The sequence below is a fragment of the Pteropus alecto genome, unplaced genomic scaffold (assembly GCF_000325575.1).
Source record: "Pteropus alecto unplaced genomic scaffold, ASM32557v1 scaffold177, whole genome shotgun sequence".
Classification (NCBI taxonomy): Eukaryota; Metazoa; Chordata; class Mammalia; order Chiroptera; family Pteropodidae; genus Pteropus; species Pteropus alecto.
In genome coordinates, this window is record NW_006442207.1 from 10,606,850 (window position 1) to 10,632,327 (window position 25,478).

At 39.1% G+C, this 25,478-nt stretch overlaps 1 protein-coding gene across 1 annotated transcript in view; it reads right to left on the reverse strand.

Moving 5' to 3' along the window:
* SORCS3 (sortilin related VPS10 domain containing receptor 3) overlaps window positions 1-25,478 on the reverse strand; it is a 523,893-nt gene that overhangs the window by 133,540 nt on the left and 364,875 nt on the right. Inside the window, exons 6-7 of the mRNA XM_006920878.1 lie at window positions 11,025-11,089; window positions 1,050-1,168 (exon numbers count right to left, since the gene is read on the reverse strand). Of these exons, the coding sequence (XP_006920940.1) occupies window positions 1,050-1,168; window positions 11,025-11,089 (184 nt within the window). The remainder of the gene's footprint in view (window positions 1-1,049; window positions 1,169-11,024; window positions 11,090-25,478) is intronic.

Here is a 25,478-nt window from a genome sequence, read left to right on the forward strand (position 1 = left end):
AAATCCATGCAACTAATTTGCAAAATCAGTAACTGCTACATCCACAATAACAAGTAGGCATCGAGTACCCTGATTTACAAAAGCAATCCTGTTAGGGCCAAGGATAAGGAGTAAGTTGTATGCATAAAATATTGTCCCTATCTTCAGAGAGTACAAAATACAGTTTGGAAAGAAGAAGACAAATCCATTAAGATTTAAATAAGAACTTCTAACTCAGGGAGATTCCAAAGTTCAAGGCTCCTAGATGAAATAAGTGACAGTAGAAGGGTGGGGAGGCAGAGCAGGAGACATCAAGGTTGCCCTCAAATGCCAAGTATGATTTCACACACACACACACACACACACACACACACACACACACACACACACACACACACACACACACACAGTGTCAGTCGCCCAGGGGGCATCATTGTAGTTTTTCCTCATTTCTGATCTATTTTGCACTTCCGTCCAGTGAAACTCAAAACCTAAAACAAGGCCTCCCTTGCTTGCCTAAAAAACGTGAGTCCTACCTAGTTTTCTCTGAGTCAGAATTCTTGACATGAAAGATTTTGGTCTTGGACCTTTGAAGGGGTAGTCAGCACCAAAAACAGAAGGGGAGATTTAGTGTGTTCTAGACTTGTCTAGAAAGAAAATCCTAGAGATGCTCAATTTCTTAGAGATTCTCATTCTCAAATTAGCTAAGTCACTTTGGACAGAAATTGAATGTGGCTTTGAGCAATAAAGTCAACTCCCACGAGAGATTTGACTCTAAATAACCTCAAACCCCAGGCCAACTCTCAGTCATTTCAAGACCCCTTTGGTATAATAAAACAGCAACCCAACTGTGAAGGGTTCCATGGGCTACTAAAGTCCCCTGTAAATGATACTGACCCACAATGCCAGAAGTCTGGGATCTTCAGGGGGCCAGGGCCTCAAAGTAAGGGAAGGACAGCACTCAGCTCACCACCTTCACAGCCTCAGGAAAGTCATCTTTATTTTCCTAGTAAGCAACTGACTTCACCTATGCACCTCCCTCTACCACTGACTGCCCTTTCTGAACTCACCTGGATGAAGATATATTCATCCTGGACCACCAGGGAACTGATGTCAATGGAGCGAGCAAAAGGCCCACTCCGCGTTGTCTCAGCACACTCCTGGATCCTGCAGGTGAGGTAGTGAGCATCTGAAATGGGAAGGCAGAGCGACACTTATATATAAGGAGAAATGGTGAGCAAAGCTCTCATCAGCCCTCAGGGGAAATCAGTGATGCAATTTAAAACAACAATGAGATTTCAATTTCTTGTTCACAAAATTTGTAATCATTTTTTTCTAATGATAACATCAGGCAAGAAGTGGGGAAAAAGTCACTCTTACAGTCTGCTGGCAGAAGAGTAAATTGGTATAGCTTTTTGGAAGAACAAATTTGAAATATCTACCAGAATTTTTAAAGTGCCTGTCTTACACCAGCTATTCTAATTCAAGAGATGTTTTCTAGGGAAATATTCATATATTTTCACAAAGAGTCAAGGGCAAAGATGTTCACTGTGGCATTGTTCACGGCAGTAAAAAACTGAAAAAAGGCTTAATGTCCGTGACTCAAGGAACACTTAAATAAACGAAAGTACACATACTGCAGAGGACTCTGCTGTGAAAGGATTAGGTAGATATATATGCATCGACATGTTAATTTCTCCAGGATGCACTGTTCCTCAACCTTTTAAAAAATTATTTAGCAATGTGTATAGTATGCGCCATTTTATGTAAAAAAATAAAACACTCTTATCTTTAAAAATATATAGGTTTGTGCCATAATGGCATAAAAGAAAGTTTTAAAGAATATGAATAAAAATGAACTAGAATTACTTTTGGGGAAATAAATAAATTGAAGGAGATAGAGTTGCAGTGGGTCTTTTGCTTTTCATATTATATAGATATTTATTATTTTTACAATAAAAATGCAGTATTTACTTATCGCTTATATAAAATTTGTAAAACTTATACAATTACTTTTAAAGTCTTCAAAAGATTTAAACCGTTAAACTCCCTTCAAGTAACCCCACACCCCACCACCGCAAAAAAAAAAAAAAAAACATGGTGGCAGCAGTAGCTGAATGGGAAGCCCTCAACTTTAAAAGGCACTTTGGTTATGACTATGGGGTCATCCAAGGAAGACAATCCTTTGGTTATTTGTTCCTTAATGAAAAACTACAGGTGAGTCTCTGTTAGAAAACTAGTATATACATTTGTTTTAGAAATGGTTATTATTCATTTAATGGTATTTAAAAATAATAAATAGTTAAAATGAAAAGTAGCAATCATTTTAGGATTCAAAGCAGAGTGTCTCTGTCATATCCAAAAACCTGCCACAGGTGTCTAATGCAATTGTCCCCTTGCATATGTGCAGTGGTGTGCATAGGTGTGGAGTCTACAATGGAAGGGACAGTAGGCAGTACAGATAAACAAGGCAAAAGGTTAAATGAGAAAAAATGATAAAAATTGAGTTTAGAACAAGGCACTTTAAATCATCTCTGTCGATCTTTAATTAATTTACTGATTAACTCAACAAGTATTTCTCGTGTGTGTGCAAAGTATTGGATATTGTTTAGGCCCTAAGAATATAGCAATGAATAAGACTGAGATGTTTCTCTTCTAAAAGCACATGCTGTCTAGGAAGGGGCTTACTCATATTATTTGCAGCTAGCTATTACGCACATTTATTTATAAATGATGTGAATTTAACAACAAAATCTATTTCGGTAGAAAATGAATTTATTACATACACTAGTCCTGCTTTTTGAATGTCCATATCTGAGCAGTCTATTGGCTTTGGTATCCATAATCCAAACATGTAAAACATTGCTTTCTTTCTCTTTATCAGCTGTTTTATCATCTGCCCAGGAGCTAAAGCCTCTTAATTTTTCTCTCTTCCACATGCCATACAATCCAGCTGGTTCTTAGCCTTGACAATTCTGCCTCTGGGGTAGAATTCTTTCCATGATCCCTGCCAGGTACCTGGGACAAGTCCTTCTCGTCTGTGTTCCTGCTGCATCCATTTCCCCAATAGTGTTTACGTGTGTGATGGACTGACTGGGGCAAGGAGCCAGAGTCATCTTTAAGACTGAAACCTGAGCTAATCTGTCCCAGCTTCAAAACCATCAACAGGTCTGAGTACTCGGGGACAAAGACTAAACACCTTTCTATGCAATACAAGGCCTTTGAGAACTCGCTTAATAAAATCAAGTGCCAAAGGGGCCAGGAAAATAATGTATAAGAGTAAAATGAGCTGGGGCGAGAAGATAAATGGCAGCTGGCACATGGCCTTAGTGTCAGGGATCACTGAGGAGCAGTGGGGATGACCACAGAGTGGCCAACACCTGCCTCTTTAAGGGAGAGTTGCTTTTCAGCATCGGTTCGTCACTGACATGCAGAAATAAGACATTATGAGCTTCTCAAAAAAAGCTAATGGTTCCTATTTTGTTCAATGTAAAATTTCCTGATTAAAAAAAAAATTGACAGCTAATTCAAATGTGAAAGAGGGCAAGGCTAAACACTAAGTTCAAACAAAACAAGCCTACAGTTCAAATAAGCCTGGGGAGCCACTCATGTCCCATCTCTACTCTGTGATTTTGGTCCTTCCCTACATCTCCAAAGAAGAGACAGAGCCTCTGCTCCCATTCCCAGACCTGTTAGCAAGACCAACCTGTTCACCATTCTGTTTTAAGTACAGCCTGCACACCCCTTCCTCTTTGTCTCTGTTCCCAGCAGAAGCCGAGGGTGGCCTGGCTGTCCACTTCTGACTGAGAAGGCAGGGGAAGGGAAGGAGCCCAGGCTGTGCCTTGGAGCACGTGACCTGTCCACCAGGAATTTTCTTGAACCCACACAGCCTTAGTAATTTGTGTATAGAATAAAGCACTAAAAACCCAGTGACAAGCTGCAGTAAATACAGGCAAAGAAACCACAAGTGTTGACTTGACAACCTGCTTCCTTCTCACCAGTGAGGATCTCAGAAAGCTCCTTACGCTGGAAATCAAAGGTACACACAGGAGGCCATCTGCTTATCCCCTCACACTGCCTCATTTTCTCATCTATTTATGATTCACTCTTGTATTTGGACACTTTGAAAAAAGAATCCAGTATGTTCAATTCTACCCCAAACAAAATCAACTTTGGCCCATAGCAGGTAAGCTATTGAACCGAACTCATCCCACGTTTTGGCCACTGCCCAATATGGAATGAAAAGTCCAATTTAACAGGAAAGCAGCACTAAAATGAGTTTTTGAAAGCCACATAAAATTCAGAGGCCTTACAGCTGAACTCATGTATCAGAAGTCTCAATGCTTTTCTTTTTCAAAACACAGAGACATGATAGTAAGTGCTATGCCACCCACTGCCAGGTCAGAACCCGAAACGGGGCATGGGGGTGAGTAAATTATCAGGCAGGCTTGATCACCAGATGGAAGCGACTGAGGGTCGAAGGGGACTTTGGCTGTCAAAGGTGAGCAGGGGACATCATTGACACAAGTCTTGCATTTTACCAAAATTCTCAAATTTGGACTTTATACATTATCTCCGAATGAGGCTGGATACAGTCGTAAAAGATTCTGTGATAAAACTGAACGGAGATATTTGTCTTCTAAATCGAAACCCCCAAATATGCTTCTAACAACTGTGGCCTTTTTGTTTTTTAATAACACGAGATGCCTGAAAAAAATGAAAGAGGTCCGGATCTCTTGAGCATATTGTGATGTTTGAGAGCAAGGCTTCTGAAGCTAGAAAGTCCTGAGTTCGAATTCTAACTTTCCTACCTGCTGATTGCCCTTGGCTAAGCAGCAGCACCACTTGTTCGAGGTGCAGACAAGTTAGCATTTGTCTCCTGGGATTGTCGTCGGGATTAAATAACATTATGTGCGAAAAATGCTAACTTTGTATATTGCTGGATAAACTTGAAAAGATCACTAAATGTTAGCTTTTTATTATGAAGAGAGGAGGAAGGGAATTTAACACTTGGCATCTCTCATATATTCAATTAATAATAAGTTATTGTTTTACTGTGGAGAATCAAAAACCATGAGAGCACGCCTCCTACTAGTAAAATCATATTCCAAATTTATATCATTGTTTACTTTCTTTAAGCGCTGTGTGTGTTCAGGCAAGAAATAAAGGGTGTCTGAGCTGGAATAATCCAGGAGGACTTGAAGGAGGAGGCCGTCCTTGTGTTCAGTCTGGATGGAAGAGTGTGCTATGTGAGAAGGGAATTCCTGAATAAGGAAGTGGAAACTGCACACAGAATTTTAGGTAGGCGAAGCTCATGGAAGGCCTTATATAATTACATGTGGAATTGGATTAATCCTTATTTCTGAAATTCTATTTTCTCTCCTCTCCTTTGAAACATCCTCAATTGAAAAACTAGAAAGACCAGATTAAATAAAGATCTCATTCACATATCTATGTAGGAAAAGCGGAGAGTGATTTCCCAAATGGTTGAGCCACACCACCCTCATGATTAATGTATTTCTAAATGTTAAATGTCTTTCTAATGTATTTCTAAGAGCCGTCCGGCCACTGCTCCACTTACAAAAACCAAGAGTCAAAGGCTTTGCTCCCTGCACTGTGAATAGAGAGATCTGTCTGATAACTTTAGAAATATCTGGCCCTATTTCAGCTAGCTCTACTGCTAGCAGCACCTTCAGGGAAAGGTGGTACAATGTGTCCAACCTCCCTAGTGTCCAGCCTCCATGACTTCTCATCCTGCAGGGTCTCATATGGTGAGAAGGGGTGGCCTCAAACTGACTGATTCATTCCTTTTGTATGGCTCAAGGTGTATAGAGAAGTTGCAGGTGTCAGACACTCCCCGAGGTACCAGGAAGCAGAGAACACAAGACAGGTTCTTGTCCCCAGAAGAATCCCAGGCTAATGATGGAGACAGGATATTCACAAGTGAAAGTGTCTTGGGGATCTGTGCTGGATAGAGGATGGTAAGAGAACTGGGGAATGTGGAAAGAGAGAATGAAAGAGATAATCCAACATCCTTAGCCTTCTTTTCTTCCTAAGAGCTTGCCTTTCTTCTAAGAGTTTTGTAGAACCTAGGGAGGCAGCCTCTAACTTTCTCCATTCAGCAAGTCAAGCCTCTAATCTGTCTGCCTCATCACATTTCATCATAAAGTCCAATGTTTCTCATTCTGCCAAAAGTTCCCCCAAAGGGTCACCTCCTTAGATACAGGAGTAAAGTCTTAGTCATCTTCGTTTCTCTCCTCAGGCTGACTTTATAAAGCCTCGGTAAATGCTAGTTAGACTGAATTGAATTACATTGAAAGCTTACAAATTTTTGTTATGTTGAATTATATTGTGACTGATGATTATATTTTGCCATTGAAATTATTAAATAGTCAACTATCCTAAACATTATGCCTCTTGCCACTTCGTGGGGGAAAAAAAAACTTTCCATGATTCTTTCAACTTCCATATCTTTGAGTACTATATATATTGTAAAAAAAAAAAAACTGAAAAAGGGAATTAAAATTGTGAACAAAAGCAAATTCAGCTCTTAGAGAAATACCCGACAAGTCTACAAGCTCACTGAGGACAGGGATGTTATCACATTCACTTGCATGTCCCCTCAGTATCCAGCACACGTAGACTTTAAAATAAATATTAGATATATAAAAGAACTAAATGGATTAATTGATTAATTAATTAATGAGAAAAGGTAGGAAGTTCTATAGAACTAGAAACCAAGAACTCTGCATTCTAGTTTTTCTCCCCATAGATTTTTTTAGTAGTCTTTTAAAACAGTTATTTTTTTTTAAATATATACATAGTACATTTTCTGGCATATACTTCTAAAGTTTTAATAGATATATAAATTTTTATTTATATATACATATACATATATGTAGTTACCACCACAATCAGGTTACAGAACAATTACATCACCCTAAAAAATTCTCTCATTTTGCTCTTTCTTATCAAATACTTCCCCTACTCTGGAAACCACTGATCTATTCTCCATCCCTATAGTTATTCCTTTCCCATACAATCATATAAATCGAGTGATTATAGTATGTAACCTTTTAAAACTAGCTTATGTCATTGAAATTCATCCATGTTGTTGCATGTATCGACGGTGCTGAATAGCATCCTATTTTATAGATCTACCATCGCTTGTTTGTCATTTATCCATTCAAGAATTTTCAGGTTGTTTCCAGTTTGGGATGATTATCAATAAATCTGCTACGGACATTATATATAGGTTTTTATATGAATATAACTTTCATTCCTTTAAGGTAGATATATAGGAATGAGATTGCCAGATCCAAAGGTCTGTATAACTTTATAAGAGACTGCCAAATATATTTCCAGAAAGTCTGTACCATTTTGAATTCCCACAGCAATGTATGAGAGTTCTAGTTGCTTCATATCCTTATCAGCACTTAGTATTGTCAGCTTTGTTTATTTCAGCAATTCAATAGGTATGTAATGATATCTCATTATAGTTTTAACTTGCATTTCCCTAATGTCTAATGATGTTGAACATCACTTCATATGCTTATTTGTCATCTTTACATCTTCTTTGGTATAAATTTGTTATCTTTATATCTTCTTTTGTCCATTTTTTTAAATGGATTACTCCTTATTGCTATGTTTCGAAAATTCTTTTTATGTTCTGGCTATATAAATCCTTGGCTGGATATGTAATTTGCAAATATTTTCTCCCACCATCTTTATTATGCCTTCTGAAAAGCAAAAATTTTTAATTTTGATGAAGTCTAATCAACTAATTCTCTATTTTGTCAATTTTCATCTAGATGTTAATCCAAGGTCATAAAGATTTCCTCCTATATTTTCTCCTAAAAGTTTGTAATTTTATATTTTACATTTAGAATATGATCCATTTTAAGTTAAATTTTATATAAATTGTGAATCATATTAAAGTTCATTTTTCCCCCTATGATTGCCCATTTTTTTCCAACACCATTTGTTGTAAAAAATATTCTTTCTCCACTGAATAAGTTGTATCCCACAACCTTGCTCAACCTACTTATTAGTTCTAGAAGACTTTTTGGTAGATGCCTTGTGATATTCTAGATGGACAGCCATATCAACAAGAATAGCATGGGTTTTATGTTTCCCTTTGCATTTCATGTTTATTCCTTTACTGCACTGGCTATGACTTTCAGCATGATGAAGAGGTGTGGTAAAGTAAGAGTAAATATCTCTGCCTTTTTCCTGCCCTTAGGGGGAAAACATTCAGTATCTCATTATTAAGTATGCTGTTAGTCATAAGTCTTTATAGAGGTCCTTTATCAGAAGTCCCTTCTATCTGTAGTGTGTTGAGTTTTGTGTTCCAGTTTTTATTTTATCAGTAGACCAGCTGTATGAATCTGGGCACATTTGAATCTAAGCTACCACATCAGAAATACACTTTATGCCTTTTTGTGATGATCGAAAGATAAAGATATACAGGTATGTGTGAGTGGAAGAAAGCACTCACCATGGTGCCACAAAAGAAAGATGACATGCATTTCATTAGTGTATGTAAAATAAAGCATCCCTGAGTTAATGCAGTCTTGTTATGTGCATTTTCTAAATAAAGGTAAGTTAGAGCCAATTCACTAGGCTGAGATAAGGTTCTTTTAACTATTGAAAAACAGATTTTAAAAAACCTAGAAAAATAGAATAGAATTAATATGTACTATACTTTAATCTAAATGTGGCACCTAACATTTATTCTTGTTATATTTCTGCTCTCTTCAGTTTTTGACAATAAGCTAGAAATTCTTCTATAGGCTTTGCATTTTTAATCTCATAAAATTTCACAGCGTTCATGCACCATAGATCTTATCCAAATTTGGACCTGAAAATTTTGAACTTTCAGAAAATAAATTTAAGTTTAATATAAGAAATTATCTTCAAAGAAAACACACACACACACACACACACACACATAAAGTTTTGTAGTTGTATGTCTTGTCCTTATTTTCTTAAAAACCTATTCCTAAGAATTTTATTTGTACTTTTTGGTGCTATTGTGAGTGGAATTGTTTTCTTAATTTCACGTTGTTTGCTCACTGGTAGTGTTAAAAATTATTTTTATATATTGATCTTGTCTTCTGCAACTCAGTAGAAAAATAAATGTATAACTTGAATACACACACACACACACACACACACACACACACACACAAATCAAACCAAAACAAACAAACAAAAAAACCATAGGAGCTGTCCAACAGTGGCAAAGAATGTGTCTTAAGACTGAGCTCATGGAACTTGAGGACACACAATGGAGGTGTTGGGGGAAGGTATGCCTACATGAAGTAGGAGATTAGATAGGCCTACAAAGTTTCTTCCAACTCTGAAATATACAACCACCATAGATCACATATATGGCTTTTAAATGCTGACATGTGAAGCAAAGCCTAGGTAGCGGTCATCTGAAAAACTGTCCTGTGGGTCATCTTCTTGGAGTTGCTATCTGTTCTCCTCTTGCTGTCCTGCTACGTTCCTTCAAGCTCCTACATCTAACTCTTCCCCAGTTTTTTCTTAGCACTCAGAGTCAGATGATATAATTCTAAATCCAAGTTTTGTCACCCTTATGATCACTGAATTTGAATATGTGATATTCTCTCCCTAAATCTTAAATAGCTCTTTTTTTAAAAAAAAAACAAACCTGTTTTTAAAGATTGTGGGTCATTCTTCATCCCTACCTGCTTTAGAGGCTTACATTTATTCAAGAATCAAATGAGAATCCCACTCAAGAAAAAGCAAAGAAAGAAAAAACTATAATACTCAGCAGAGTACAAGACATACAGTTAACAAATGTTGATTGTGTTCTAACTCTTTAAAAATAAAAACAAATAAAAGATATTACCCAAAATGCATATTTTTGGTATGCTTCTGTGTTTGGCTTCAAAAACACATGTTTGGATAAAACATGCATTTTTACTTCATGTGTTCTGAATGACATTATAGCACACACAGGCAAGTCAAAACAGAATCTCCTTACATTTGTATTTTATAATTTCTATAACATTCCTCTCCATTTGACCAACCCATAACTCTGTGCAGTGGGCACAGCAAGGATGTCTAATCTCAGGCAATAGGGAAAATCAGAGCGCAGAGAGTTTAGAAAGAATTTCCCCTGGTTTCAAGGCTAATGGGTGGCAGAATCCAAGACACTGACTCACCTACAGGTGCCTGTTTAGCTGCATTCCCAGGTAACCACTGTCTCCACAGATTATTTGGTTCTATTTGTGACCTAGGATATTCTAATTACATTTTCATATATTTCATATATTTCATCTATATTATATATTTTCAGAAATTTTATATATTTTTGTTTAAGGTGATTGTATTTTCTGGGATAGAGAGGAGCTTTATAAATATGATCAACTCTGAGAAGAGTAAAATGCTTAAAGTGGTGCAAAATGATGCTTTATTGGCCAAATTCTAAAATGTACGTAGGTGCACAATATTCAAAGGTGTCACACGTTTAAAATCTTAGGGTTTCACTGCTTGTTTGCAGGGACAGCATAGATCTTGCTCACCACTGTGTCTTCAAAGCCTAGAACAATGCCTGCCACAGAGTAGGCCATCCATAAGTATTTGTGGAATGAATAAATAAAAACTTTTGCAAATAATTTCCTAGTTACTTTTTTGGGTAAGCTTGACCGTATTAAGGGTTTGTTTTTTCAAGGTGGCAACTCCTGCAATTCACCACGTGAATGCAAAATACCATGATGAGCTATGGACATCCGGATTTGAATTACACTGAAGATGCCAGGAAATTACCAACAGGAGCCTCAAAATTCATCGCATTAACTCACATCCCCAGAAAATTCATTCCTGAGGGTGTATTTCAATGAAACAGCTCCCTTGGGACCAGAGGCCTCTCCCCCACTCTGGGAAATAAGGATAGATATGGCAGTAATGGAGCTCAGGGCTTTTCATCTTCCCAAACCATTAAAATGCAAATTGGGGGAGGAGAGGTTGCCACAGGCAGATATCCCTGGGCCTAGCCTGGTGGAGGCAGCACTCACATCCATCTGCAGTCCGCACCTCCATGTGCACCAGGTCTGCCTCTTTATCCAATCCGGCCACGGACCTGGGGAAGGAAGGGAGACAGAAGCTCAGTGTCGACAGGACAGGACGGCAGACAACACATGGGAAGCACACAGGGTGATTATTCGCTGGGAAAATCATTGTCTCAGAGAGGGACTGTCTTGCACCATGGGGACCCATAGAATAAGGCCATTGGTGGGCCCTGGCAGTTTGCTACCTCTAGCAGCTGTCACTTGTCATGGGCATAACGCACGAGTCCAGGAGTGGTGTCAGAGAGTTGGTGACTCTCAAAAAAACATAAAAGACTACAGAGCCCACAGTAATGCTGGTCTAAATCTCTGTCCTTGCCCCTTCTCCACCACCTTACAGCTTCTAGGAGGTTCTCTCTTCCCCACGGTCTTCCACCTTGTCACACCTGATTACTTCCTCCACTTCCTCCCCCTCTGCCCTCCCACTAGAGTGTGCTAGTCCCTACCCAGTGTGTCCCCTGGGGAAAGTGTTTTAGTCTCAGTCCCCGCTCTTTGCTTCATGGCATCCTTGCCCACCTGAGTTAGATCCGTCTACCTTTCCTTCCTCCTGCCTTGTAAACAGTAAATGTTTAGGGACAAGCATGCAACATCTGGCCTGACAAGGACAAAATTCTCCTGATGATCTGAAAAGGAAACCTTAACTGTCTATTGCCATTAGCCAGAAAAAGGAAAGCTGAGAATCCTTACAAACGTATTGTCCTAAATATATTATTATATATTCAGAACTTCTACACAGAAGGCCCAGTCAGCTGTCTCCGGCATAAGATATCCAGGCCAGGATAAAATCCAGAAAATCAGTGAAAAAAAGGCAACAGAGATAGTAAAACATTCATGCACTAAAGAAAACCACGTAATTCACTCTCTCCAGCAAGCTTTTACTCAGTTTATTTACTCTTATTTTAAATACCATTCTAAGATTGGTTTTCTGGTTTTCCAGTCCAACAGATAAGAGGCATCATGTTAGAAAAAAAAAGGTAGAATTTAAAATGGTGAGAATCAACAGCTGATACCCAGATAGCAAGAGAAAAAAAAAAAAAAACTATAAAAAAACAGACCCAAGAACTAAAAACTCAATCTTCCATGTCATAAATGTCTACACTTCTCAATGGTTCTTGAGGCCATTACATACTGATGTTTCAGTATCTGACATCTACCTCGAGGCACAGAAAACAGGAAGCAGGAAGACAAGGTTGCCAATCTCTTCTGTTAAGAGACTAAGATTACAAATGATATGTTAGGAAAAATAAAATAATTTTTGTTAAAATAAAACAATTATGTTTTAAATAGTTAAACTTTAGTGACCTAAAATGTTCACTTATATAAAATATTTCTGTCTCCAAAGAAACTGAATAAATGAGGCCTTAATCTAATACTTTATTTTTCCCATTGATTATTAATAAGATATCTTTTAATTTTTCCTGACTTCAGTGAACATAGGAGTGCACGTATCTTTTTAAATTATTGTTTTTGTTTTCTTTGAATAAATACCCAGAATTGGAATCACACACTTCAGTGAACATAGGAGTGCATGTATCTTTTTAAATTATTGTTTTCGTTTTCTTTGAATAAATACCCAGAATTGGAATCACTGGGTCATGTGGGTAGTTCTATTTTTAATTTTTTGAGAAACCGCTATACTATTTTCCAATCCCACCAACAGTGCATGGTTTCCTTTTCTCTACAATCTCGCGGACACTTATTTGTTGTCTTTTTGATAGTCATTCTGAATGTGGGTAGTTCTATTTTTAATTTTTTGAGAAACCACTATACTATTTTCCAATCCCACCAACAGTGCATGAAGGTTTCCTTTACTCCACAATCTCGCCGACACTTATTTGTTGTCTTTTTGATAGTCATTCTGACAGGTGTTTGGTGGTATCTCATTGTGGTTTTGATTTGCATTTCCCTGGTTATAAGTGATGTTGAGCATATTTTATGTGTTTTTTTAGTCATCCATATATCCCCTTTCAATGTCTATTCGGGTTTTCTGTCCACTTTTTAGTTGAAATTTTTTATGTTGAGTTGTATGGGTTCTTTATATATTTTAGGTATTAACCCCTTATTGCAGGTATTGTTTGCAAATATCTTTTCTCATTCAGTAGGTTATCTATTCATTTTGTTGGTTTCCTTTGCTATGCAAAAGCTTTTTAGTGTGATGTAGTCTCATTTGTTTATTTTTACTTTTGTTGCCTTTGCCTGAGGAGTCATACACAAAATTATATTGCTAAAACTGATGTCAAAGCATTTACTGACTATGTTTTAACATGGGAGTTTTATGGTTTTAGATCTTACATTTAGTCTTTAATCCATTTTGAGATCGTTTTAATATATGGTGTAAGACAGTGGTCTAGTTTCATTTTTTTTGCATGTATCTCTCTAGTTTTCCCAACACTATTTATTGAAGAGACTGTTTTTACTCTATTGTACATTATTGCCTCCATTGTCATAGATTAATTGGCTATATACACATGGGTTTATTTCTAGGGTCTCTATTCCGTTCCATTGACTTATGTGTCTCTTTTTGTGCCAGTACCATATCATTTTAATTTCTATAGCTTTGTAGCAGAGTTTGAAATCAAGGTGTGTGATATCTCTAATATTGTTCTTTCTTAAGATTGTTTGGCTATTTGGGGACTTTTGTGGTTATAAGTTTACACTTTGTTTATACAAGTAAGCCCATAGCATACTTTTATTTGTGAGGGTGTGTGTTTGGATATTTATTTGCTTCAGCCATCAATTATAAGAGAATAATTCTTATTAATATACTACCTATCAGACAGTAAGCTTCCTAAGAACAGAGACTCTAACTCTTTTTTCAGCATTTACTATCACACACAACTCAAGATTAGGCACACCTACAGATCAAATAATCCGGATAAAAGACTCAAACTTCAAAGCTGCTCTGTCTTTGTGTCCACAGGGGAAGAGATTAGGCTACTCAGCTGGGCAGAGGAAGAGCAAAAGAACTTGGGTGCTGAGGGTAAGGAGAATACTCTTGCTCTTGTCCAGTGCACAGAGGGATGTCGCTGTCCACTTCCAGCAATAGCTTTGGGTTTCCCAGCACTGGCACTGTTGACATTTGGGGTGGTAAGTCTTTGTTGTAGGGGCTGTCCTAGGCAATGCAGGATATTTAGCAGCATCCCTGTCTTCTACTAGATGCAGTAGTACCCCTGCACTTCTGACAACCAAAAATATCTCTAGACATTGCCTACCATCCCCCAGGGGCAAAATCACCCCCAGTTGAGAACCACTGCCTTAGCTGGACACACTGAATTGATGCCCAGACTCTATGCCTCCCTTACTAACGAGACAGCAAAAATAAACTGGCAGCGATTTCACTTCTTCACCTAATCCTACAACTGGTGAGATGCCCTTGAACTGTTGCTATTCTGGACCACAACATCTCATAAGGCAATTCTCTGTTATTCATCAGGTAGAATTAATCAAGTCCCTAATGTAAAGTCCCCAACAAGTTCCCACTTCTAAAAGCCTAGTTAAGGAAAACACATACAAATACAGTGAGCAAGGAAATACAAGATGCAGATATTTGATGATTTTTTTGGGGGGGGGGTGGTGAGTTGTAAGTGATAAACTCACAAAAATATTTGGAAAAGCGCATATGGTAATAACAATAAATGCTAATGGGTATTGAAACTATTTGCATTTTAGTCATCGTGTTTGTTTTACAAGCATTTTCTTAATTACTCCTCAAAACTGGTCGTTAAGGAAGATACCATTTATCTAATATTAATCCTTGGTAAAATGAGGATAAGAGAGATGAAGTACCAATCCTAAAGTCACATGATGATAACAATCCATAGATACTGAGTGTACTATGTTTCAGGCACTGTTTTAAATGTAAATGGTGATCTCATCAATCCTCACACCAATCCTGTGAGTCAGAACTATTCTTTGCCCGTAGTTTAAAAGGGCACAATTAGGCACTGAAAGCTTAAGCAACTTGTTAAATCAACTCACAAAATTAGGAGGTAGCAAAATTAGGGCTCGAACCAAGCAAGTGGCTTTGAGCCATGAGCTTAACCTCCCCTGCAAGCCGCCTCTCCTGGCTGGCAAGAGGAGGGCTGGGGATTGAGCCCAGCCTTTCCCACCAGTAAAACAGCATAATGGAACAAAATAGAGTTAAAATAGCAAGAATAGGTAGGAATCTGTGAAAGTCTTTATGAATATTTAAAAATTCCTCAATGGTGAATTCTTTTGTCACAAGGTTTTTCTGAGACCTAATATGGTGGGAAGAAATGAATCTTTTCCAGTGAATCTTTCCATTCTTCCTTAAGAAGGGAAGCAGGACCAGGCCCATTTATGCAAACTCCTCATCTCATTTTGAACATATATGCCAACAATGATTTTTTTATTTCTACATCTGTAAAATGGGAAGATCAAAATACCTACCTCATTACATTATAGAGGTTAAATGAGATAAGTAGTAAATGCTTAGAACAGTGCTTGACACAGAAAGCATTCTTTACATTTTAGTTATTTTTTTTTCATTTGAATAACAGATAAACTCATCTGCTTTCCCGTCTGCGTTATTGCCTCCTTCAAACCTAAGATCTACATTTGTTGAGTGCCTAATAATTTTAGCATTGTTCTGGGCACTGGATATGAAAAGTCCTGGCTATTGAGGAGTCTGGTTTAGGTACATTCCTCCCTCTCTACGTTGATTATACATCACAAATTCTGGGAACAAACTCATAATATAGGCTCCTATAATGTCCTGTACTCCTCTTCAGTGTAGAAATCACTATTTTGGGTTGCAATTGCTTTTTAAAAAATTTATTATTATTATTTTGTATCTATAGAATATAATCCTCTACCTCATGGGCTTTTGTTGGATCTTTTTATACCAATATTTCCATTATAGTACTTGGAACATGGTACATCATCAATGAATATTTGTTGAATGAATGATTATAACACTTACATCCAGTTGGGCAAACTTCGTATGGCCCTATGTAAGCCTTGAGCTCACCCTTGAGTCTCAAAGACAAACATTTTTTTGTGTCCAGGAAAGATCTCAGTTTCGTACCTATGCACCAGATATTGTTTACCCCATGGACTGTTCTATCGAAGTTGAAAAAGGAAAAAAAATAATTTTAAAACAATTAACAAGCCCAACATTGACACATAAGGATGGGAAACTCTAGTGATTATTCTCTAAAACTGAGAGACTTACTGAGTTCTGAGCAAGGACCAAAGACACAGGAACAACAAGAAATAAGGAGCCACAGTTAAACTACCAGGGAAGAAACTACTATCAGCTCCTAGGACCATACACTCATAGATGTTACCAAGGGAAGTACATGAAAAAGGTCAAGAGGTTTTCAAGTTTATTTTTAGCAACTGCACCCTCTGTTCAAACACAGTCTTCAAGTCCTAATATATAAAATAAGTCAAACGGGCACTCATCAGGAACCGTTAACAGCTCATGGAAACACAGCAGTGCTTGGGGAGCTGGATGCAGCAGCCTTTGAAACATCCAACCCTGCATTTCACGGATCAGAAAAATAAGCCTCACAAAACTGTCCAAAGACACACAGGTTCGGAACCTCAGCCCAGTCTCTTCATGACACACTTGGCTGCCACAAGGAAGTGCAGGGCTGAACTCCTATGTGTTTTCTTTCTTTGTGGTTGTGAATCCCAGAAAACAATCATCCCCAGAAATAAGAAAACCTGACCTTGGGGTAAGCATGAGACAGAGTTGAGGGTAAAATACTGATGAGGTCAAAGTACAAGTGCTTGATGAACTGATTAGCTAGGAATTTAAATTATCAAATAATCTTATTTCAATATATTTCTCCGAATCACACACAAATACGCCCTCCCTTTTGCTCTTCACTCGGGCTGCCTCTCCACCTGGAAAAATCCTTCTGTTCCACTCTAGATATTCCCTCCTTATGGCTCAGCTCAATACCTACTTTCTATAAAAGCTCCTCACCTGGGTGAATATTACAACCTCCTGGGAAACTTTCTAAACCATCAAATACCAATGCATAAGCCCTTCTCCCAGAAGTCCTGGTTTAATTGGTCTGGAGCAATACTCCTCTCACATTTTAGTAGCATCAGAATCTCCTTGTTAAAACACAGTGCTGAGCTGCACCCCCAAAGTTTCTGAGTGGGGAAGGAAGGGGTAGGGCCCAAGAATTTGCACTCTTAGCAAACACATAGGTGACAGGATGATGATAGAGATCACACTCTGAGAACCACTAGCCTGGAGTATAGTCCAGGAATCAAATCAATCAATTGATTTTTACTGTCAATTTAATGTTATCTCACTTACTCCTTAAACAAACTTTCGAGATAGGTAGTATAATTTTTTTTTAGATGAGGAAATGAAAATTTTGAAATGTCAAATGGTGTAGCCATTGATACAGATAAGAATGTATGGTTAGAGTTGAGAACCGCTCATTGCAGCTTGAAACACAACCTCTGTAACTAGAGCTAAAACAACCTCTCCTTTTCATGTATTTGCAGTGTATTTAAGAGTAAGAATTCTGGAATCAGACTCTCTGAGTTAAGAGTCTTGGGTCTGTCCATCGCTTACTAACTGTGGGATCATAAGCAATTTACTTTTCTGTGCCTTAATTTTCTCATCTGCACAACAAGAAGATAATAATGACACTCCTTTCATTGTTTCTATGAGAACTAAATGACTATGTAAATGCATGTAAAACATTCTGAAGACAGAGAGGCATATATTAACACCTGACACTATATAACGCTTTATTATAGTGCTCACATTACCTAAAGTGCAACTGATATTTATTGAGCACCTAATATGCCAACATTTTTACTATCAACTTAATGTTATCTCACTTAATCCTTAAACGAGTTTTTGAGATAAGTAGTATAATTTCTTTTCATATGAGGAAGTGGAAATTTTGAGATGTCAGACTGCCTAACCATTGGTACAGAGCAGGGAAGAAATGGAGACTGGATTCAAACACAATCTGTCTTACTTCTACCTTTGGTTATTTGTGTACCTGAAATATTTCTCCCTTTTGACTGTACTATTCTTAAAAACAGGTTCTAGATCTGATTAGATTATGTGTTCAACTAGCGCCTAGCATTGTGACTTGCTCTGATTAGATTATGTGTTCAACTAGTGCCTAGCATTGTGACTTGCTCTGCATTTATTAAATATCTATTGAGTAGATGAATAAATATACAAGTGAGAATAATAATAACCTCAGCAGTACGTTTAAGATAAATGTTGAAAACAACTCCATAATATGGTGAAACAGATTTTATTCATTTAATTAATCTCCAGGCAATTAAGTGAATAAAGTCTTCATTTTAAGTTATTATGCTGCTATTTTCACCATTTATCCTCAAAGCAATACTCAATCTGTCAAACATACAGTCATCTGTGACTTGCTTGACAAACGTGATTATCCTGTAAAAATGTTAAGGCAGCAAAAACTCATCTCATCCAGTTCAAATGAACATGGCTTTTCTAGTGGGTTCTTTGAGAACTTTCCTCCCAAACCACAAACAATCCTTGTCTTTGTCCACTGCTAGCTCCCCTAGATCCCAAGATTTCTAGGGGCAGACCCTCATGCCCATGTCGCTACTACATGGCCCTGACTCTTGTTTATAGCTGATGAGACCAGGGCCAGAACCCCAACCTAAGCTGGGTCAAAGACATTTGTTTCCCAGATTAAGATTGGTTTGAGAAACTCTAGTATGAGACTTGGAGCAACTTGTCTTAGATGCCACTAATTGTTCTGCCAAAAAAAAGAAACAAAGGTGAGAGACAGAAAGAGAGCACTCCATGAGATTCTGGAGTAGGGTCTCTTCTGAGGTCTGACTGCATTTCTTCTCTCGAACCCTAATTAAGTTCTTCAATTAAGCTCAGTCAAGTTATTTACTGTTTCCTGCAACCAGAGTCATTACCAATACACCCCTCCAAAAGGGGCTCAGCATCTGCAGGGCTTTCTCCTGACTCCTGGATGAGCTGCTGTCCCTTCAGCATTCTGGTTCTCCCAGCAAATTAAAAGGGCCATTTACTAGTAGATCAGTGTCTTTCTAACTATGAACTGTGATCCACTTGTGAGTGATGAAATATACTTATTGATTCAACCCCATTTTTTATAAATAAAATGAAATAGAATTGAATAGGAGATATCAGAGAACATGTCAGATGGAAGACTATTTTTCATGGAACTTTGTTGAAGATACATAAAAAGACATAGGTTTATGCTGGGTCATAAGTATGACATTTCCTATCAGGGAAGCAGTATAAAAAGAAGAAGAAAAGAGAAACTATATGGTCTAATTTAATATAATATCATTCTAAGTCCTGGATGGCTGGAACCAGATCCAGCAATTACATGAAATATTTTCAGGACCAGGCAGAGACATATCAAGAGGTCACTCCCAACAGACAGAGATTCATTTTGACTGAAGAACCTCAGTGAACCATAGCCAACACCATGCTACATGCTGGCAATAATAATTTAAAACTGGTCATTGGGGTTTCATGAATGTGTTAGTGTTTTGACAGTGCATGAGGCTTTACCGAAACACAACTGAAAAATTGCTCTATTGGGAATATGACCAGCAAAATCCCCTGACAAGTAATTATTGAATACCCACTAAGTGTGAGTACTTGGGAAGTTACAGTACCGACTACTATTTGGTTCGTTTTATTTTATTTCATTTTATTTTTTTATCTTTTTGCTGTGTATGTGGGCTACAGCCTGGCGTAGCTTTAGTGAAGAGTTACATATTTCTAAGCAAGACCATATTACATGACACAGCCTTAAAAAGACAACTGTTGCTCAAAAAAGACCCGTTAATCCGGCTAAACAAACCAAGCACATTGCAACATGCGCAGAGTGTTTGCAGAGAAGGAACAGTCCTTGTTCTTAGACATTTGATTGTAGAACTGTCACTCTCAGGCTCTACTACCTATCCCCTGAGTGTATACTATTCCTCTAATAGGTATTTATGGGGCGACACATAAAGGGGCCGTTAAAGAGCTTTCAGTCTTGTTGGAAAAGTATAGTGGGTAAGGAAGGGTTTCAGAGAAGAGGGTAGACAAAGACTAGGCATGAAGATTATGTGGGATTAGAAAGTCAAGGAGAAGAGGGGGTGATCTGATGCAAGGCATGGTGGTGTGACTGGACATGCTGGAGGGGTAGACTATCGGGCAGCAGGCATGAGAGATCACTCTGAAAATAGAATGGGAGATTCTGAAGGCAAAGAAAAGTTAATATGCCAGCAATTAGGGATTGTAGACTCAAGTCTATAATATTCTCTTCATTTTAGTTGTACCATAGGACAAATTATTCTGCTTCTGAAGGTATATTCATTCTCTTTCTTTAAAAGTAAATTTGTGTAAATGTGACCTATGTAATTGATTTATTTAGTGAAGTCTAGGCTTTTTAAAGTTTTGTGTTCTCTTTTTTTTAAAGTTTGTTGGATGTGCTTAAAATAGAACAAGTTGGAGCAAGTGTGACCCCCAAAGGGTGGAGCTTTGTGGAGATCCTCTCATTTCATCATTTACTGAGGGCTTGACTCAACACCTAGGGCTACTTAGGTGGGATGCAAGCCAAAGAACAAGAAACACAAATTCAGAACAAAAATAGTGGCCACTGAACTGTCCCAAACCACCCAGACTTTGCCAAGTGAGAAGAGTGGAGGGGAGCATTTTGATCGGCAAGGATTTTCATGAAAACTTAGACTGAGAAGGGGTATCTTTCTACCATCCCCATAGTCACATTACAAGGTCTCTTCTGGACAAAGCGACACACTAGCTAAATACTTCATTCCACTTATTCACACATGAGTACTGAGCACCTGCTATGAACCCAATACCAAGATGTTATGGGAGGGAAGATGCCAAGATAAGTATGAAAAGGTTCCTGCTCTCTAGAAGCTCAGGTTGATATGGAAAACAGAAACAGGCAGATATTGGTAAGAAAATGTGGCACAGAGGGCTGTGGGAGTCCACAAAATTGGGTCTTTAAAAGTGACTTGAAGAGAAAGGGACAAATAGATGAGGCACAAATCGACCCTATTGGCCCACCAATGTGGCCTGTGGCTCCCAAAACAAGTATCTCCCAAGAGCTTCCTGGATGTCCAACATGGAGACTGGTGATAAGATGAGGGTCGGGGGGCCTGAGGCAGTGAATGGGCTGGTAAAGTGGGACAGGATATAATTTGAGAGAGAAACAGATTCATAAAAGAATGGACATCTATCCCCTGAGTATGTACTATTCCAGTTAAATAAAAACAAATAGAAATGAACAAAACCCTCATTGCCTCATATTTCCTAAGCTGGAGCTTGGGATGACGCAGCTAGTGCTTGTTGGGGATCCAATAATCACATTGGGTGCTATTTTTAAGGCAGGACAACTTGTCCCCTCTATGGTCCAGTGGTTAAGAGAGGAGCTTCAGAACCATGTGTCCTAGATCCTAATCTTGGCTCTACACCTGTTCGCTGTATGACCTTGAGCAAGTTGACCTCTCTAAACCTCCAATTCTCCACAACAATCGCAGCATCATTATTTGGTCTTGAGGAGGATGAAATGAAATGACATATGCACACATTTAGCAAACGTGCACACTAGGCTCTATGGAGCATATCCAGATGGACACACACACAGGCACACATATACATGGACACTTATGCACACTCATTTCATCGCCTACTGATTATGTAAAAAGCGTCTACGAAAAACCTGCATTGGAATGTAGTAGAAGGAGTGCTGGACTGAATGGAGGGCAAAAACCTCAATTCTTGTCATAGTCCATTCACTGACCAGCACTTTGGCTTTGACTGTGGTATTCAACCGCTGTGGGAAGTTTCTCCTTCTGCAAATGGAAGAGGTTGCCAGGGCTGTGGGGTGGGGCTAGGGGAGCTCCCAGGATTCCCTCTGTCTCTGTCTGTGGTGCTGGGTCAGGCTGCAGCTGAGATGGATGGCAACATGAGAGCTCTTCCTTTGTACTGACAGCTCTTACACCCCTGGTTGTCAGGTCCCTCCCTGCCCCACACCTCCCAGCTCCATTCTCTGAGAGGGTCATTTTCTAATCAATAGAGTCCATCAAAAAGCAGAGGAGCCACCCACTGGTGAGGTCCCCAAGGTGTCACTCAGCACCAGCAGAGCCACACCCAGCAGGAGAGGGCCTCTCTGAACATCCACATGCTGCCAGAGCCTGCCAGCACCTGCACCTCCTTTCGGACCAGAAGACCAGTCAGGACATGGGCAGATGAAGGGGCTGCTGGGGATTGATGAGTAGGAGTCCCCGCACTGGACCGTTTTTAGAGTACTTTCAAATCATTGTTTAATCTTATTGCCTTACTCTTGGGAAGTAGAGACCATTGTTTCCGTTCCACAGATGATCACACTCTGGAGGCAGTGGTCACTTAAGATCATCGAACAGAGCTGGGGCTTCTGCCAGGCTCTGCTGACTCTGATCCCCGATCCCTCAGTGCTATGGGCTGTCCATGGTTACCTCTCAGAGAAGCCAAGAGGCCACATGTAATTAGATGCAAAATTATGTGGTACCGACCGGAAGTGCTAGAGGAATTCAGAGAGTTAATTTAAAAAAAGGCAAAGGGCATTAAGCTGACAGCTTGGGAGGATGCTTTGTGGAAGTTTTGGAGAAGGAAAAGAAAGGGACCAGGTGTATTTATAGACTAATAAAGTGCAGAAGGGGGAAAAATGTGCTGCCTCCGGCAATTCTCATCAAGTTAATAGATGTTGCCAATTACTGTAGTAACATTTTTAATTGTACCTCAGCTCTGAGGACAATAAAAACAGAATTTCCTCGTCTTTGCCTCAGGACTGTCAGTGGCAGACATTCTGGTATATGTACCAGTGTGGACACAGCTGCCCAGAGTCTGCAGACAGCCCATGTCACAGAAAAGCCTTACTCACAGCTGTCCGACCTATTTGGGGTTGAAAGGAGTAGTTAGAAAAAGGGCATCTGCTTTTTGTGTTCATGTGTGTAAATGGGTGTAGAGTGCAATAGGCAAGTGTGTGTGTGAGGGAATATGTTTTAAGCACAGGAAGACCCCCAGGAAGAAGATGGTCCCCCCTGAGGATAATGTACAGCTAGCATTTGTGTGCTTTCTTATAGTAGGTTGATCTCTGTTATGTAATGCTTTGTGTGTGTGACCCTATTTAATAATCATAATGGTTATTAAAGTAATGGTTATTTGAGTAATGCCTGCCACCTCTCTAGATTGTAAGTTTCTTGAAGGGAGGGGCCTCGCCTGCTTTGCCCACCATGGGAACTCCACTTCTTGTACAAAGCTGGCACTCAATCATGCTGTTGAACAAATGATTCGAAATTCCCCCGAGGGAGGGACATTTTTTGTCTGCATTTTACTCAAAAGGGACTACAGGCTTAGAGGAGCTAAGTGGCTTGTCTAAGTCACCGAACCAAATAAATGGCAGCTCTTGGATTCAAACCCAGATCAGATAGACTCAGCTTGGAACACATGCTGTGATGTACCACGAAGGTCACGTTTCTCAACTGGAAGTGAGATAATGACCAATGTGTGTTAATCGGCTACTCTGGGCCAGGAACCTTATTTCTTTATAAAATTTAACTCTAAGAAGAAGCTGATGAAGCACGTATTATCCGCATATTGCAAACATAGAAACAGAGGTCTTGAGAAGTTAAGTAACTCATCCAAGATTTCCCAGGTAGCAAATAAGAATAGAGAGAGTTCAAATGACTCTGTAACTTAGCCTTGACAGAGAGTCCCCTTACTTCGTGGTTCCCAGCAAGTGACACCACACAGATCAAATTATATCCTGAAGACATGAGGCATTGAGAGGAAGAAAATAAAAGTGTATGGCTTCCTCCTCCTTCAAACAAATCCTTTAGAGACAACTTGGGGACAAATTGTGATACAGATAATTCTTCTGTGGTGGCCCCTGCCCCATCCCTGACCCCAACTTCCCTTTCAGGACTTCTCTTATCTCTATATCCAGTGGCCTCATGCTTCCCACCCTGTCAAGCCTCTATCTCCTGCCCCAGGACCCAAAACAGCCCCCCTGCTTAGGGCCTGCCCTTCCTGGATAGTATTCTGGGCTCTAAACCAGCAGCAGCCCATGGATATGCCTGGATCCTCAGCCAATGGTAGCCAAAGGGAGATAACTGGATGAATGAAAAAAATTCCCTTCAGTAACAAGCAAAGACATCCTGGGACAGGAAGCAGTGCAAAGAAATGTTAAACGGGTATAAAGCAGGTCCTCAAATAACGTCATTTTATTCAACGTTGTTTTGTTATAATGCCTATTAGATGCCATAGGAACTTCACTCTTGTTTATCTTAGCCTACAGTAAAATTGGTTCCCTTATATGTCACTTTTCTTAAAGTCACAGAATCTATCGACGATATTAAGTGGGTTCCATGGAGGACTTACTGCACTCACTATGCATATACCAGTCACTGAATATCTTCTGCCCAGCATCATTTTCTAAGCAGGAGATACGTAAATGAAATACCTTGCCTAGGCCCGGAAGGGATCACAGTCTAAGTATATACACTTGTGCAATGTGTATTGCACAGTCTAAGTACATACACTTGTGCAATGTACATACACCCTCCAGATCTCTGAACCTGGAACCTACATAGAAGCTCATGGCACAAACCCAGACTTCTCAATTTAGAAAGCTAAACCTGGCTGATCTGTAGATCATCCATCTTCAATTCAAAATCAGTGCTGATCCCTTTCCACTTTTTCCTCCTTCTCACTTCAATCTTGTTCAGTACATTTTATGATGAGGCAGTGACAGAGTATAGTGCAGTAAAACATGCACTCTGCAACTCAGAGAGAACTTGGTCCAAATCCCAGCCCCACCACCTACCAGCTAAGTGACCTTGACATGCATCTGACCTCTCTGAAACTCAGAATACTCATCTCTTTAGAGAAAATAAGAAGATGCATACCTCAAAGTGTTATTATGATAACTAAACGTAACTCAAAGGTTTTCGCAAGAATTAAACTTGACAATAGAATGACACTCCTACTATAGGCTTAGGAATACTCAACACATGTTAGCCATTAGTGTTTCTGGTCTTCCCAATGGGTCATCAGTCTTTGACTGCCCTCCGCCCCACTACTAACATGAACCCCATGCCTACATTTTACCTGCATAGACACAGATGTAGGCACATCTCCTGGAATGTAGAGAAACAGACCAAATTAACAGATCCTACCTACAATTAGAGATATTTAATCCACCCCCAAAAAAGGATTCCTCCAAAGCCCCAGAACATCGCAAATGAAACATATGAAAAATCCCAGGCTCTGAAAAGCTGGTCCAAGGTAAGCAAGCATACATAGGCCTGACACAGGCAGAATCATCCTCTGAGGTTTTGCTCACACCTGCATCCTTCAGCCCAGAGAAGGGCTGCCCA